This window comes from Colletotrichum spaethianum (genome assembly GCF_022836535.1).
Source record: "Colletotrichum spaethianum MAFF 239500 DNA, contig29, whole genome shotgun sequence".
Classification (NCBI taxonomy): domain Eukaryota; kingdom Fungi; phylum Ascomycota; class Sordariomycetes; order Glomerellales; family Glomerellaceae; genus Colletotrichum; species Colletotrichum spaethianum.
This window is the reverse complement of record NW_026054799.1, coordinates 225,800-242,806: the sequence shown is the minus strand read 5'-3', so window position 1 is coordinate 242,806 and position 17,007 is coordinate 225,800. Positions and strand designations below refer to the sequence as shown.

The following is a 17,007-nucleotide window of genomic DNA, read 5'->3' as shown; positions in this document are numbered from 1 at the left end:
GACCGGTCCAACGATCGTCATCATCACTGACCTGCAGCCTATTGGCATCGAGCTGGTCTGCCGGGAACACAGTCCGTTCTAATCGGCCATGATTGCCGCATCCTCGTTGTCGCACGCCCGGCACCCAGTCTTTGTCAGTAGCATCACCATTCACGAGTCCCATGGACCGAAAGCTCAGTCTACTTCTGTAGTATTCATCATCTAACTGTTGATGGCGGGCGGATGGTACAAGATTCCCCAATCCTTTTTCTATATGCTGCAAAGGCCACCCGGGCGAAGCCGGGGGCGGCGCGGATTTGGTTTCAATAATAAGAAAAATAAACTGATGAGTCGTGACCCGGATACTCCACGCAGCGAAACTTTGGAAAGAAGAAAAAAACAACCCGAACAAAAGGTGGTTTTTTTTGACGGAAAAAAAAGACATTAGCAGTACATCGCTACTAAATGCGAGAGAAGAAAGAACACCCGTTATGCGAATTCCAAAAAGAGGAACCCCCCACCCCCAATGGGCTGGTTGGTCCCTCTTCTTTTTGTTTTGTCCGTGCAAATTCATGTACATGGATGATGCCGACGCGTGCGAAGATGCCCCAAAGTCGTGAACCGTGGATTCGGCGCTGCCGTATCAGTACGCGGTAATCAAAGTAATGATATCAACAACTAGAAGAAAGTGCCGGTGGCTCCCGTTCACGGCCGCATGCCCCACTGCGGCTTGAGCTGATCCTGGAGCGCGTTTGTCGTGAAGACGGTGTCGCCGGGCAGGCGGCTGACGCGGCCGGCGCCGCTGCGGAGGGCGGCGTTCTGAACGGCCGAGATGCCGCTGCGGTTGCTGCGGATGCTGCCGGCGTCGCTCATTGTGTCCGCGTCCTTGAACTTGCGGGGAGGGGCAAAGTCCAGACCGGTAAAGGTTCCGGATTTGCGCAGCAAGTGCCTGTCCCAATCGTTAGCAATGGTGTCAATGTGTGGGGGGGATTCGTCCGACTTACGGGCTGGGCATGGCAGGCATCTCTTCGAAGCTGCTCACCAACGGGGAGTGGACCGGGACCTTGGGGGCGTACGGGCGTCTCTCTCCGGACGGGCTCTGGGAGCGACCGCGGGCCCGGTCAGCAAAGGTCTCGGGAGGAGCGAAGTCGAGGGGGTTCAGGATGGAGAAGGAGTCGTCCTTGAGCTTCGAGGGGTTGGGCAGGGTGGTCAGGTCGGCAGGGGGCGGTCCCTTGGGCTTGGGCCGACCTCCGGCCGTCATGTTGGACACGGACGAGCCAGGACGGGGAGCGTACTGGCTGGACATGTCGGAACCTCGCCGAGAAGGACCGAGGCGGCTGGACATGGCCGAGCCGACACGGGGAGGGGGTCGCCTTCCACCGGGACCGGGGCTGGCCATGCGGCTGCCGCCCATGGATCCGTGCATGGCCCGGGGAGGGGCGGGCCGCGGAAGCGGGAACCGTTGGGCGGCGGCGTCATGGCACGACGAGTGACGGGCTGGGCGTAGGGCATGACGAACGAGTTGGTCTCGGGGTCAAAGTAGGCGTCGCCGCCGGGAGGACCACCAGAGTAGGCCGGGTCGTAGTCCTCGTAGTACTGAGGCCCACCCTGAGGGCCCCGGGGAGGGCCGCGAGGCATGGGCGGCGGGGGCTGCTGGGCGGCGTGGGGGTTGTCAGGATCGAAGTACTCCTTGTAGAAGGACCTGATCCTGTTGGCACGCTCTTCGGGGTCCTCCGACTCCATCACCTCATCGGGGGCAGGGGACGGAAGCCGACAGAGAGCCTCTTGCTGTCTTGGGCCGGGACGCCAAGCGCGCGGGACTGGCGGTTGTCGTCGAGGTCCACCGAGCGCCTCTGAGACCGGCCTCTGTCTTCAAAGTCGAAGTCGTGGTAGTCCTGATCTTGGTCGTAACGGTCATAAGCATTCGTTTCCTCTGGAACAATGGCTGGAAGGGTGGAAGGGGCGGCCTCCTTTTGAGGCCGGGGACTTGAGGGCAAAGCTCCGCCAGCAGGGGGTGAGAGGCGGTGTGAGGTAGCAGGGAAGCTCAGGTCATCAAGGCCTAGGCCGACGGGGCGTCGGCCTGGCTTGCAGGGGTGTTTTCTGGCTCCCAAGCCTCAGGAATTGTCGGGTGGTCGGGGGAAGGACGGGGGTTGCTGGGCAGTCCCTTGCGAGCGACTGGTGCAGGTTCCGGGATGTCGGGGATTTGGGGGAGCGAGCTTCCGCTCTTGTCATCGGGGTACGGCACGGTCTCGATCTGGGGAATGATGGGCTCGGCGACGAGCGGGCTCCGGATAACCGGGGACGTGGGGGACACGATGACGGGCGAGGTGGGCGGCAGGACCGGCGATCCCGACCTGGACTTGGGGGTGGCGAAGGGATCGGCGGCGGCCGGAGGCGGCCTGGGGAGGGAGTTCTGCCTCGGGGGCAGGGTGCTCTGCGTCATGGTGGTGCGGCCGGTCATGCTGGAGCCGCGTCGGCTGGTCGTCTTGGTGTAGATGGAGCCGGCATCGCTGTTGGCGTACTGGGCGACAGGGCGGTAGGGGTCCGCCTCGTTGTGGAGGGTTCTCGCGAGCGAGTTGAGAGACTCACGTGAGCTCTGGAGGCCCGGCGGGAGGAGGTAGGGGCTGGACAGGTTCATGTCCATGGACAGCTGGCGGTGCTTGGTCTCGACGCCCATGCCCTTCTCGCGGAACATCATGCTCTTGCGCTTCTTACCGCCGGTGTCGATGGGGGTTTCGCCCAGGCCAAAGTCCAAGCCCCGGTTGGGGTCGTTTGCATCCTCCTGCGCCTGTCTCTTGAGGTTCCGGCGGTGGAAGTAGAACAGGAGAAAAAGCGCGCCAACAATGGGGATTCTATGACCGTCAGCCCTTACTCGCCTTTGGGGATCGTTCCTGGACCTACGTGACTCCGAGGGTGATGGGCAGGGTCAGACTGGACGGGTCGACTGGCTTCTCGCACTGGCTCGCCGAGCCGGTACACGTTTCTCTCGCTCCGATGATGCGGGAGGTGATTCGCAGGGGCGACGCCGAGATGGGCTTGGACTCGATGGGGTTGACATCCCGGATGGGGATCCGGGAGCCCATCACGTAGCCACTGCCGCTGAAAGACGTCGAAGCCATCGTGAATGTCTTTGAACCCACGGGACGATACGATGTCTTGCCAAAGCTCCCCAGTAACAATCGCTGTTCTCTCCGGCGAGGTCAACGGTTGACCTCGAGATGTTTCTCCTTCCTTCGCTGATTGGTATAACCACTATGCCACCATAGCCACACGGGAGGTTGTTTCTTGAGCCGAGGCGGGTTTCGAGGGGACGGGATCGGGCGATACGTCTGGCAGCACCAAAGCAACGGGTCGAAGTGCGCGGGTCTCTAACCGAATACGCTGAGAAGTGTGAACTATTCCGGACGCCTGGGCAGGATGCTGGAGGGGCTGAAAAAGAGTGACGGACCACCGAGGATATTCAGTCGGCGGGTTTAATTGGTCTTGGGCTGTGTTGTGTTGCTGGTAAAGAACGACTTTTGAGTTTGGCAAACGATTAGCTCCAGTGCTCCCATTCACACAATCCAAGATGATGTAAAAGAGTGACGGGCCTGCTGGCAGGCAGTGGTTTGGATTGTGGAAAGCCGGCGTATGTCACTGGCCGATGGAGGATCTGAGTAACGACCGACGACGATGGGGTGGGAGAGGGACGGGAGGGAAAAGAGAACGAGAGCAAGTCCCTTTTGGGGGTGACCGGAAGCAAAAGAGAGGCGAGAGGCAGATGCGAGAGTGAGAGCGAGAGGAGACGAGACGGAGCACAACACCAGCGGCCAGCACCAGGAGCAGGCTGCAAGGGAAAGCGAAACGAGCCAACGAGCGGACGGGGAGGAGGAGATTGAGCAACAACGGGCCAATGGGACGGCGCAGACGACTCGTAGCCTTGACCTTGACCTTGCTCTCTCCATCGTGCTGTGCTCTCTGCGTTGCGCTGATGAACTCCCTGCACCCAGGAGAGAGCGAGAACCTTGACATGGACCCATGACCCTGAGCCTGGACCTTGCCGGACGGCGGGATGCTGGTTCTGGCTCTGGCCCTGGGCTGCCACAGCTAGGCCCGTCGTGGGCGTCTCCACGTCGTCGTCCTACCGCCAGACGCGAGGGCGACTGCGGCCATTGGACCAGATGGAGTTCAATAGCAGCAAAGCAGATTGGGGGTGGGAGAGCCACTGCGCGAGGAGACGAGCGAGGAGAAAAAAGGGGGGTGGTGGTGCCTTGGGCCTGTCAAGTTTGGGATGGCACCGTGGGCGGACCGGGGTTGGAGAGGGGCCATTTTGTGGAAACGGGCGAATGAAAAGCAATTTCCTCAAATGAGCCGGGGCTGGCGCGACTTTTCCCCTGGTTCGGGCACAGCACAAATTCGACCTCTTGTCGTCGGTCGCCCATCTGCTTTTCTGGTTTCTTCCCACGAAACCCCCCCCCCCCCCCCCCCCGCCCGCTGACCTCATCCAGGTCCATCGCTATTTTCAGTCCCATTGTCTCAGCTGCCACCACACTGCGTCTGCAACCGCCAACATCATCAGTGGCTTTGCAACCTGCATCCGTCCAGATCCAACCATCCATTCCCTCCATCCGTTCGCCGTAGCCGCAAGTCAGGAACGCAAGCCCGCTGACTGGCTCACGCCGCCTGTGGCACCCAGAGAGCGTTGCACTAAAATCGATACAAACGCATGGTCCTACAGGGGCCCTCCCCGTCTAGCGCAGGGATTTACTGCAGGAACGCGCCCCTCCTTGCCTGTGGGAAGCTCCAGCGGGTGGGGAATGGTTCATCAGGTTGGATCATTGGACGAACGGGACGGTGAACGGTGCCAGTCAGCAGCGCTAGAGGACACGGTGCAATAGATTACCGCCTCTTACGGTCCGTCGCCCGCCATCCGCTGCGTCCAAGGCGGCGTGCAACCGCCTGCCCGCCGTTGCTTCACACTGTGGTTATCCCAATCTTGGCCGTCGACAAAGAAGAAGGGGGGGGGGGGGATGGAACCGAAACGCAGACACTCCCCACCATTACGCACAAATCGCACGAAGCCACAACACACCGCACCTCACGCGGCGCTAATCTTCCCGTTCAACTAGTGGCTTCAGTGGCTTCTAGATCCCCGGCCGCTGTTTCTGGATCGAGGGCTGGTCTCAGACAACCCCAGCATCTGTTCATTGCGGCTTCTATGAATGCACCCGTGTTTGTTATTGTGCATTGAACATCGGTGCACAAGGCAATCTGTCGACGAGCCTCGTTGGGCCACTCCGCCGAAGGTCGAGGCCAGGCTCTCTCGCCTGCAGACCACGCCCAAACCCAACCAGGTCTCTACCGAGATTGAGGCCGGCCCTCGAGCTGGGTCGGTATCCTCTCCTTGGAACCTGCAACCTGGGTTCATCTCAGGGGGCCTTGACTGTGACGACGCCATATCTGCGCCGTGGAATGAGGTTGTCACAGGCTGGCCATCATGCACTCTCGGGTGCACAACTCGAACCTCCCCTGATAACCTCATCGAGGAGGCTGAGCTCCCGTCGACTCCCCACCACGCTCCCCGGCGGCGTCTTCACGATCCAGGGCACTTTATGCCTTTCTTCCCCTACCGTGCCGGCTGTCCATCGCGGCTTGTCTAATTTGGGCCCAATAGGAGAACCAAGAGGGGCCTATTGAACGTCACCTCCGTGAGAGGTATAGATAGGGCTTGCTGCTGCTATAGCCAGAGAGACTGTGCATCGCGCCTCCTAATTTGCGCATGCTGCATCGGGGAGCCGCCTCACCATGTGTCTGCCCGTCACCACACACCCTGCGCACGGCTCTTACCTCTGCATAAGCGGCATCTGCATGCAACGACGGTCGACTCAGCAGCGCACGGCACGGCAAAATAGAACACACAAACAACATGGGCGTCGAGAAGCAACAATAACAAGGCCGGCGCGGCATCTCGAGCCATCATTTCGGCCCTGGGTGGGGACGGGCAAACCCAGCAGCGGCTTCAATGATGATCTCTCACTTGATCCTTGATAAACGGCTCCGTTCAAATCAGAGGGAAACAGGGAAACAAAGTCCTCTGCTTGTGACCCGGGGCCTCCCAGCTTCGCATCATGCTGTCGCCGCGTCGCGGGTCCTCCCCTTTAACGGGGGATCCCATGCAGCGACAACGGCGAGCCGGGTTAAGGGGCCGGTGGTCAGAGATACGGCAGTTATCCCGGCCTGGGCTGCACGTCTGTTATTCTTTTCTCGCCAGCACCAACAACTGAGGGGGATGCGAATCGCGCATGTCATTGCGTTGCATTGCAGCTCTTTCAATCGGCCAGGTTTCTTTTGCCATGGCCAGTCGAGGGATGGCTTCTTCGTCTGGCTTTTTCGTCCGAGAACGACCCCATTCGGACTTGTGGCCGGTTGCTGACGCCAAGGAGAGACCGAGTCGCCAAGGAGGCCAATCCTGGTTCCATCGAGGTTCCAAGGTCGCCTTCGCCGTCTCTTCTGTTCGATAGTCAGAAACATTCCTCCTGCCGTGTGCATGTTACCAGAGAAACAAGCATACATGTCTTGTCTCACGTGCAAGAGCGCGGCTAACAAGGCCACTCGACCGCCGTCATCCCTCTTGTCATCCCAGAGACAAGACTGTTCTGGCGTTGGGGCAAATCAGCCGCCCGGTGAGACGTTGAAAACTCAATCCTGTCGCTTGCTTGGCCGACCAGTGTCAACCAGTGAAAAGGGCCAAATCGCCATTGGCATCGAATAATTAAGCTAATCTCGATGGACCCTCCAAAGCTTGTCATTGGCCGAGGCGCCTTGGTCTGCTCCAGTTCCGGCCCGCTGATACCACTGCCAATCACGCATCGATAACCTGCAGTGCTCGTAAAAAAAAAATTAGGATATCTTTCATAAGTTGTGCTGTCCACTATGTACATATCCCCCCTTATATCACCCCCCCTCCTGACCCTCCACTACGGGCTTCGACCGACATATCAATTTTCGGCCCCTGCCTTCAACGCCACCGCGAATATAATCCCAGACAGCACCCGACGGCCGCCAGCTGCAGTCGGCCCGCCTCCTTGATGCAGATAGTGAACACTAACTGCGGTTCGGCCGTGTCTTGCTTGTCTATATCTGCCGCAAGACACGGCCGTGCCTTGGATCGTGTGAGCTCACGTCTGCTGCTGCTGCTGCTGCTGCTGCTACTGCTGCTGTGATAGCCTCTCTCCCCGAGGCTGTGACCCGAGACCTGGGTTTCGCTGCGAGAACACGGGGCACCACTCGCTCCTTCGAGGCTCAATACTGCCCAGCTTCATCCTTTCCCCTCCGCACGCCGGCTAATCTCGTCTCGTCTCGTCTCGTCTCGCCTCGCCTCGTCCCAAGACAGACCAGGCCCTGCCTCCCTTGTAGCCCCTTCCTATCCAACGTGCACTCACGTCGTTTCAGCTTCAGCCTCGCGTGCTCTCGCCGAAGTGTCCACGACCTGGTAAAACTCGGGGGCGTACTCCACCAGCCAGTTCTTGTCAATCTTGGTGATGTCCCGTATGAAGATTTTTGTGCCCGTCTCCATGACCTCGTGAAAGATGACCCAGTCGGCCTTGCGGTTGAACATGAGCGAGCTCGGGTGCGCGTGGAGTGTCGTCTCGCCCGAGACGTTGCGGAACGTGCCGTCCGGCTGCATCCGCGCCGCGTGGGCAAAGTAGCCGCTCGTGAGGCACCGCCGGATCTGTTCGGCCTTGGTCGCGTTGTCCTGCGGCCGGTGGTTCGCCGGGCCCGGGCCGAGCGACTCGTCGACGGCGACGCCGAACCGCTCGAGGTACCGCTTCAGCTGCGCGCGGATGCTGACGGCGCGCGTCATGGTCTTGAAGTTGAGGTTGTGCTCCCGGCAGAACTTGGACTCCTTGCGGCCCGTGGTCACGAACGCCTGGTAGACGTTGAGGAGCGTCAAGTGGTCGCCCTCGTCGGCGGCGAACTTGCGCCGCGACGTTTCCATCTGCTTGCGCTCGCCGTCGTGGTGGAACCAGACGTTGTTCCCGCCGGCGCTCGTCATGGCCGCGATGGTCAGCACCTCGCTCAGGCACCCAAACGACGGCGCGCTCAGCAGCGTCTTGCTCATCATCGGCTCGACGGCCAGCTCCGCCATGCGGTAGCCCAGCGGCTTCGTCAGCTTGGCGTACTCGTCGAGGGCGCCCAGCGAGTAGAGCAGCTCCAGGGCCTTGGCCATGAGCTCCGACGGCGGCGGGCTGAGGAAGTTGAAGCGCAGCACGTTGTCGATGCCGAGCGCCTTGAGCTGCAGGATAAAGGGCGCCAGGTTGGAGCGCTGGATCTCGGGCACCGTGGCCTCCGGCAGGCCGAGGTAGGCGTCCTCGGTGTAGAGCCGGAAGCACTTGCCCGGCCGCGTCCGTCCCGCCCGGCCGGCGCGCTGGGACGCTGACGCCTTGGAGATGGCGGTCGAGGTGAGGGATTCGATGGCCGTCCGCGGGTTGTAGGCCCGCAGCTTGGCGAAGCCGCAGTCGACGACGTAGACGATGCCGTCGATGGTGATGGAGGCCTCGGCGATGTTCGTCGCGAAGACGACCTTTCTCGTGCCCTCGGGGGGCTTGTCAAAGACGTACATCTGTTGCTCCGTCGTGAGGCCCGCGTATAGGGGCAGTGCTTGTAGTGTTTGCTGGCCTTGCGGCTGTTTCATGTCCAGCAGGCGGTCGGCGACGGCCTGGACTGCGTAGTCAATCTCCTCGCGGCCGGTGAGGAAGACGAGGATGTCGCCCTCTGACTCCTGCGCGTGGATGTCGAAGACGGTCGAGATGGCCTTTTCGACGTAGTCCTCCGTGGGCGATTCGAGGTAGAGCGTGTCGACGGGGAACGCCCTGCCCTCCAAGCTGATGATGGCGCCCTTTTCGTCGTCGGTGCCGGTCTTGTCGTCTCCGTCTTCTGGTGCTGCCGCCGGTTTCTTCTCCTCGTCCCCGGGACTCGTCGTGAAGAACCGCAGAAACTCCTCGGCCTGCAGCGTCGCGCTGCTGATGATGATGCGCAGCTCGGGCCGCTTCTTCAGGATCTTCTTGAGCAGTCCCAAGAGAATGTCGGTGCTGATGGACCGCTCGTGGGCCTCGTCGACCATGATAACGGAGTAGCGCGTCAGCAGAGGGTCAACGAGGGCCTCCCTGATGAGCAGGCCGTCCGTCATGAACTTGATGCGTGTCTGGGCCGACGTGAGGTCCTCGAAGCGGATGGCGTAGCCGACCTCCTTGCCGATCTCGCAGCCAACCTCCTCGGCGACGCGGAGGGCGACCGTCGTGGCTGCCACGCGGCGCGGCTGCGTGACACCGATGACCTTGCCGTCGGAGCACCATCCCGCCGCCTCGAGGAACTGCGGGATCTGCGTCGTCTTGCCGGAGCCCGTGTGGCCCACGACAATAGTGACCTGCTTAGTCTCAATGAGGTACAGCAGGGCATCGCGGTGCTTTGCGATGGGGAGCAAGGCCGCAGGCTTGTGCAGAGCCGGAATGAAGGTGGAGTTGAGGTCAAAGTCAGCCATGGTGGTAGTCTCGGCTGTTGCTAGAGGGTGCCGATATCAGTTGAAAGTGTATAAAGATATAAATATTGAGTTTACCTTGGGTTACAAGCAGAGCCCGACGCTGTGATCAAGATTATGTGGATATCTTCAAGCCCCGTCAGGCAGAAATCTCATGTCTTTATATATCTCATCATCACAATTGCTCGTGATGTAGAGGTTTGGCCTCCAGATTGGCCTCATTGGCCTCACTTGTCGTTGGTATTCTTGAGAGCTGCAAACTGGAGCGGTACAACCAGCTGGTGACAAGTGATACCACCAGGGCACCAACTGCAGCACCAGCTACACATGCAGGGACCTAGACGTCTGCCATCTGACGACTCCTGTGGCGACAAGGATTGTGGCTTAGCTCTAAGCTCAACTGGCGCCTGAAGGTCCCCTCAAAGGAGGCGCGGCGTCATCAGCTTCGCAACCCACTTTACCATCATCTCGCCAGCTCTCCAACCCCTCCGTCCGGGCGCGCGCAACCAAACGTCCTTGCACGAACAATCTCGCAAAGCCAGCAAATTACCCATCCTTGAGGGAAAAGGGTCCAGACACACCTCCATTTCCCGGCGAGTTCCTATTTCATTTTGCAATACGCTTCCCCAACAGCTCGACCGCCAAGAAGACAAATTAGAGACAGCAATAGCCATGTCTGCCCCAAACGAAACAGTGCGCCTGTCCCCGTCCCGAAACACCCAGAGTTCATGCGATGTTCCCCGTGGCTGACACCTCATCCCTTTTGTGATTTTCCAGAACAAGACGAGCGCGCCCGAGTCGCCTACCACAGTCCGCCCCTTGGATCTATCCGACGACGAAGACGTCCAAGAAACGGGTGTGCTCGGCGGTGAGGCTCCCAGCCAGAACACCACCAACACCACCACCACCTCGTCCAACATGGCGTCCTCGACAACCACCGCGGCCGAAGCGCCCCCACAGAAGCCTCCCAGGCCCTCCACCGAGACGCAGAAGACCGAGGATATCCTGAAGGAGGCGTTCCCCAGCATCGACATTTCCGTCATCAAGGCGGTCTTGAGGGCCAGTGGCGGCAAGATCGACCCGGCCTTCAACGCCCTCCTGGGTATGTCGCGTGACCATTACGGTGCAAGCTCTATACTGACGGGGTGTGCCAGAAATGACGGACCCCGATGCGGCCCAGAACGAGACGACCGACGAGCAGCCCCCTCCGCAGCCCCCCGCCCCCAGGGCGGCGCTCAGCTGTCCCAGCTCGAAGCGGACGAGCTGTACGCGCGCCAGCTGGCGGAGCATTTTGACAACGTCGGCAGCTACGAGGCCAGGACCTCGAACCGAAGCCCCGGCGGCCGCGTGCGGCGCCAGCAGACCGGCCTCGAGCCCCGACCGAACTCCGAGGACCGCGAGCCCAGCTTCTTCGAGGACGAGTTGCCGGTCATCCAGGAGAAGCTCAGGAAGGGCTTCATCGAGACGCAGGGCAAGGTCAACAGCTGGATCACGACGATGAAGAAGAGGTTTGACGAGGAGTTTGCCGACGAGGGCGACCACGCCCAGCGACCCGCCCAGGCCCAGGGCCAGTACGGTGCCCGACGGCCCGGAGAGTCGAGCCGCCGCAGCGGAGACTACGAGAGATACGACGCCGACCCCCAGGTCCTCAGCGACGACTTTGCGGGTATGAAGTTCACCGCCGACGGAAGTGCGTCCGGCCCCTTGAGCGAGCCCCCTTTTCATGGCACGAGCCCTATGCTGACAGTACAACAGCCCCCCTCCGCGACAACAACAGACCCTTGTCCAACCCGGACCTCTACAAGCCCCCTCCGCCGTCAAAGTCGCCCAAGCCCCACGACGGCCGCAAGGTCGCGTTCCGGGAAGGCGCCGAGGAGATTGATGTGTATGGCTCGTCGCCCCGGCGCTCCGCTGAAGATGTGTCCGGATCTAAGGCCAAGTCTAGCAAGTGGCAACCCCTGTCGACCGTCGACCCGAACCCCATCAGCGACAACGACCCCTTTAGCCTGGGCGACAGCGAGGACGAGCGGGAAGCCAAGGAGAAGGCGGCCTCCAGCAAGGACGCCAAGGACGTCAACTCGGAGGACAGCGAGAGGCTGAAGAAGGCCGCCGCCGAGGCCATGGCGGACAGCCTCGTCGAGTCCAAGGGCGGCGAGTCGGCGGATGCCGCTTCCAAGAAAAACTGAGCGACGCCGTCGCCAACCGGGAGGACATTGTGGCTTTGCGTTCCTACGATACTTTCATTTCAGATATCCAAACCCCCCGGGCTTGAGCGACGGACGCAAAACAGCCTGGCAAGAGGGTGTCTCGGGAGGGCATGGGGAGGCCTGGGATTTCGTGATTCCCCCTTTCATTTCATAGGAAGCGTAGTCAGGACATCCAAATTGATTGTTTGCTTTCCGCAACGTTGCTTCCGCCCAGAGGGCCGAGCCGGTAGTGCGGCGTTAGGCGGCGGTGTGGGGTTGGCGTGATGATGGCTACTTACGCGGGTCATTGGCAGCAGTGGCGGCGGGTCTTATGGCAATGGTGATGTGTCGATGAGGCGGCGCGATGGCGCAGCGAATCGACCGTGGCGGCAGAGACACCTGTGACGTAGGGAGACAAACATGTTCCGCAGATACGGTCCGTCGGAAGGAATTGCGGCTCCCGGGTCGTGATGCGGCAAGACGCGGATGTAGATGGGGGTCCTTCGGCTTTTGACCTGGTTTGTCGCTGATCTGAGCTGAGCTGAGCACGACGTTGAGTAAGGTAGGTAGCATGCAGATGCTGCCCCGCCTTGCAGCCGTGCCATCCCCGAACAGCCGCATAGCGTTTCACGCGATCCATTGCAACGGAGGGAGGGGGGATTGACAATTTGCTCGCGCTCGTCGTCGACTCATCCCGGCTCGACAGGCCCTGCAGACCACACACATATATGGTCCGACACCACCCAGAGTCCGCACTCGAGCCTGGAGCGGTCTCCAACTGCAACGGATTTCTACAAACGTATCCATACGATTGCTAACATGCTCCGCGGAGAGCCCCATGACGGCCTCCTGCTAATTGGCTGCTATTTCCGAGTAGGCGAGGACTCTCATTGGCAATGTGTTCACGGCATGAGACGCAAGCTGGCCTGGTAGGCGAGAATGGCCCCAGGAACAGCGGGTTCTTCTGCGTCGCCCGCTTTTCAGATCGTCCATCTCGCTCAATAATTTCTGCATCAAAAGAGCGAGATGGGGCCCCGAGCTGGATGTCCCCCTCATGGGTTGAAGCTGCCCCGCACCAGAACAAGATGGAGTGGGCGTGGTCGGACGGGAACCTTTGTCTGCTTTTCTTTCCTGGTTTTGCCCATCTCTACCGGCCGGCTCCTTGTTGATGCATGATGCTGGAGCCGGAGCTGGACCGGCCGTTGCTGAAAGTCTACTATGGTGGTATGGGTAAGTTTAACCTAGCGGTCTGGTATCGGTCCACAGACAGGGGGGTAAAATGGCTGACATAAGCAGATATCATCCAAATCAATTGATTTCTATAGATAAATCAGTACTTGATATGCATACCATTGGCCTCAATCACTGCCCGGCAACGGTCGGGCATTGTTGCAAGGAGGTCAAATAAGAAGTCCTCTGGCAGCGCATCCCAGGCCTCTTTAACCCATCGGCGAAGTAGATCGTACGATGGGTTCTCGTTAACGCCGGCCTGCTCCTGTATATAGTCCTTCATCCAGTTCCAGCAGCTCTCAATAGGGTTAAGGTCGGGAGAAAAAGGCGGCCAATAAATAACGTAGACGCCTCGGTCATGAAGGTCCTCTGTCGTTGACGAGGCAGCATGTGCAGGAGCGCCATCTTGCATAAGAATGAGGTTATCGCCGTATTGTTGCTGGCATAGGTCAATCCAGCCACCGATGATAGGGACAAGGCGATTCTAGTACGAATCAGCCTTTATAGTGCCCCAATCCTTCTCCCAGAAGATGCCAGGTCCTTTCCGATCCCCGGAGAAACATCCCCAGAACATCCAACCCCGCTTGCGTTGATGCCTCTCGATAATACACGTTGGATCCCATTCTTCGCCCGGGCGCCGGGTAACATAGAGCTTCCTGTGATGGCCGCCCGTGATCCATGTCTCGTCCGTCCAAAGAACTTTCCTCCAGTCGTTGACGGTCCAATGGAGGTGCTCGTGAGCCCAAGCGAGGCGCTTTTGCCGGTTGGCTTCTGATATAGGGGGTTTCCGCCGGGCGGCGCGCCTGCTGAAGCCGAGGCGCCGGAGAGCTGCTCGAATAGCGTAAGCGCCAAATAGGGACGAGAAAAGCAGTAGAGAGAGCCGGAGAAACGAGGCCCGGCGGCCCTCCTTTGATGAGGTAACATACTCAACAAGCTCTTCTTCTTGTTGGGCAGTCATAACCCGAGGCCGACCCGACCGGGCGGCAACGGCAGCCGATTCAGCCCGTATAGCGGTACGCACTTGATGCTTTGTATAACCAGTAAGATTAGCGATATCTAGCTGCAATAACTTCGCATCGTTATAAAGGGTACGTATTCGCTGCCGGTCGGCCTCAGTAAGGTGCTTAGTCGTACTGCCCGTTGGGCGTACCATATTGACGATCAGTAGAAAAGGTGGTTGTTGTGTGAGGGAAAAAGGGAAAAATTGGCTGCTGGCGATAAGTGGGTATCTCTGCTGGATATAGACGATCTGATTGGCCAACAAAGGGGAACTGTCTGACCCACTGGTACTTGACTAGGGGGTTAAACTTTGGCCCGATACCGTAGTACATAGGTATGGGAGCTTCAAGGTGGTTAGAAGCCCTTCAAGGTCGCTTGCTGTCGAGCGGGTTGGTGGGCCACGGACCAGCCAAAGCAAGGCAGTCTACCACCGATTGGTCGTTTCTGCCAAAGAGTTGATCTATGCCAGAGCTGCTGAGCATGAGCCGCCTCTTTTTCTCCTCCAATACGTAGTCGTCCGGCGGGACGTCTCGGTGAACCCAATGGCATACTGTGCCGTTCGGGGCTTCGCCGAGCCCAGCTGCCTTTCAGGCACAATGGACAAATGCACGAATGGAGGATCTTCGTGTTTCCCCGCCGGCATCTGCTATATTTTTACGCAAAGGATATAACAAGCCGAGCATGGGTTGCGATCCTCACCTTCTCATCCCCTCTCTTCCTCTTGTCTCTTTCGTCCTTGTGTGCGTATTGAAAGGGACCACAGACAGGGAGGGGACCAGCACGGCCAGCAGTGATAGTAGAAATAGCAACGACGACGACAGGGAAAAGGTGAATGGCGAACATTCTTCAGGCTGTTCCCGCGTGGCTTGCAGACCACGTAGGTCCCGAGAAACATTGCAGCACGGGTTGGGTTCACTGCTGTCGAAGGATGGGATGGGCCGCTAACTTTTTTTTCTGGTGGGCTAGGCGTAGTTTTCGTTTGCTGCGCGGTTCAGCCTCGTACTTGGCATGTCGAAGGAAAAAACGTGGTTCGTATGCGAGCCGTCATTGGCCGGCGATCTGAAGACTTGGCTTTGGGGGGTGGGAAGCGAATCAAGCGCACCAACGATCCCGGCAAGAGGGGTTCCACGGTTGTTCCTTGAGGCTAATGTACATGTGCCCTGTTGCTATTGCGAGAGGTACATGCGGTCGATATGCCGCCGCGGTGGTGGGCAAAGTAGTCTAGTTTACCTGCAGAGATGCCCTGCCCTGCCGTGTCTGGTGACGACTGCCGCTATTCGAACGACGCAGGACTCGAGACGATGCCTTGCCCGACGAAGAGATTTTTTTTGGGCGCGCGGATTTGGGGTCCACGGAGAAGCAGCGCGCAGACGCCGCGCACGTGGCCAACCTCTTTGATATCATTCATACACTCTCAGGTGTAACGCGGTGGCCGTGTTGGACAGGCGATGAGACGGTGGGAAGCGGGTACATTGGACGGGCCAAGTGACCCGATTCTTTCTGCTGCCCCTGGGGTATTCCAGTGTCTCGTTGTGACATTGACCCGGACGCGGTCGCAGTGTACGTGCAAGGTGAGATGCGGGTTCCAGATGAGCATGTTGGCGTTCCCAGCCTGTATGTACTTTATACGGCGCAACACGCAGGGCCACGCTGCATGCCTCCAGTCCGGAGCCTTTGGACTGGCGGCTGCGCGACCTTCTTGTAGGCACAACGCCGTCTTTGGCGCGAGGGTGACAGGAAGGACAAAAAGGTACCCCGCACCAGCGCAGCTTCGGCCACGACGGGCAAGTTGGCAGGGGAGGGGCTGATCGGTACGGGCAACAGGCTGGATGCGTGGACTAAAGCGCCGGCAGGCAGACCCGTAATTGGCCCGTCACTGGTCGGCAGAGCCCCCCCCAATTGGACAGACCGATGCAGTGGTTGGCCAAGGCCCCCCCGGCCGCCGCCGCCCATTTGCATTTCACGACTTCTATTCAGTGTTTGAATGCCCGCAGGCCCGTCCAAAAGGTTGTCACTCTCTGTCTCGGTCCAAGTCCCCATCTCATCCCACACTCTTCCTCATACCCGACCCAAGCCTCACATCTGGACCGTCGCCCGTTGTCCTCACTGCTGCTGTGCCACGAGTCCTTGACACAAGGCAGAGAGAGAGAGAGAGAGAGAGAGAGAGAGAGAGAGAGAGCTTTCTTCACCCTTGCACGACCTTGGCGTGCCTTATTCGACATCACCCGTCGTTGTCTCTCCCACACACCCCAGACCACCAAACGACTCACACCCCAACTACATCTCAATCGCATCAACTCGCACTGCACAGCCGACCATCCGAGGCCGGAGAATTCGAGCGAGGCTGATTGTCGCACGAACCTGCCTTTCTGTACGGTAAGCATGACCGTTCCTCTAGCATCCCTTGTGATATAGCCCGGTTCGTTGCAGTCTGGTAGTCCCTGGTGTATTGCATGCTCTCTACCTTGCCTTGTTTGTCCCTCAGTCTCAGTCTCGGATCCCGAATTCACTACTTTTTCATGCACAACACCTATCACCCTCATCAACATCCATCCCTCTCTTCGCTTGTCTTCTCTCCCGGCCAAGGGAGGAAACAGACCCAACACCCCGGACGGTACCAGGCCAGGTTCCCAACCTTGTATCGTTTACCTTGTTTAAACCCCCCTCCCTGCCCTGCCCTGCCCGTTGCGGCATCTGGTTCTGGACCGGATGATACTTTGCTTCCTATTTGGAGGCAGGCTCGTATACATCAACCGGCCAGCGCTATCCAGAACCAACCGGCGCCGACATGGGATATTGTCATCCATTGCGAGCAAGTATGCGCGTCCATTCACCGTCCCCCCTGCCCCCACGCTGCCTCTGCCCTCGATTTCTCTTACCTACGCGCCGCACCGGTTCCAAGCATGCTCCCGACCATGTCCATGCCACGAGAGCCGGATGCGCTGCGAGCCCCTCTTGATCACCAGATCCTGGTTGGCACCGAGGCATGTCCGGGATAACTTCAGCCTGCCCCCCACCTATAGCCCATTCCGCCCGCTGTACACCGGTCTCTGTATGGATACCGCTCCAGGGGTCCTGCTCTTCCCGCGCCTGTTG

The 17,007-nt window shown here is 59.5% G+C and overlaps 4 protein-coding genes across 4 annotated transcripts; 1 reads left to right on the top strand and 3 right to left on the bottom strand.

The window, feature by feature from the left end:
- Nucleotides 1-684: 684 nt before the first annotated feature.
- On the bottom strand, nucleotides 685-1,722 carry ColSpa_09584 (uncharacterized protein; the record flags this gene model as incomplete). Its single annotated transcript, XM_049275796.1, has 3 exons — nucleotides 685-928; nucleotides 984-1,316; nucleotides 1,337-1,722. The coding sequence occupies 3 exons, from the start codon at nucleotides 1,720-1,722 to the stop codon at nucleotides 685-687; spliced, it is 963 nt and encodes a 320-aa protein (XP_049131753.1).
- A 316-nt stretch (nucleotides 1,723-2,038) lies between these two features.
- Nucleotides 2,039-3,098, bottom strand: ColSpa_09583 (uncharacterized protein; the record flags this gene model as incomplete). Its single annotated transcript, XM_049275795.1, has 2 exons — nucleotides 2,039-2,831; nucleotides 2,881-3,098. The coding sequence occupies 2 exons, from the start codon at nucleotides 3,096-3,098 to the stop codon at nucleotides 2,039-2,041; spliced, it is 1,011 nt and encodes a 336-aa protein (XP_049131752.1).
- Nucleotides 3,099-7,396: 4,298 nt separating this feature from the next.
- Nucleotides 7,397-9,499, bottom strand: ColSpa_09582 (putative ATP-dependent RNA helicase; the record flags this gene model as incomplete). The annotated part of the gene is made up of 1 exon (XM_049275794.1): nucleotides 7,397-9,499. The coding sequence occupies one exon, from the start codon at nucleotides 9,497-9,499 to the stop codon at nucleotides 7,397-7,399; it is 2,103 nt and encodes a 700-aa protein (XP_049131751.1).
- A 669-nt stretch (nucleotides 9,500-10,168) lies between these two features.
- On the top strand, nucleotides 10,169-11,682 carry ColSpa_09581 (CUE domain-containing protein 5; the record flags this gene model as incomplete). Its single annotated transcript, XM_049275793.1, has 4 exons — nucleotides 10,169-10,189; nucleotides 10,274-10,598; nucleotides 10,710-11,186; nucleotides 11,252-11,682. The coding sequence occupies 4 exons, from the start codon at nucleotides 10,169-10,171 to the stop codon at nucleotides 11,680-11,682; spliced, it is 1,254 nt and encodes a 417-aa protein (XP_049131750.1).
- Nucleotides 11,683-17,007: the final 5,325 nt, after the last annotated feature.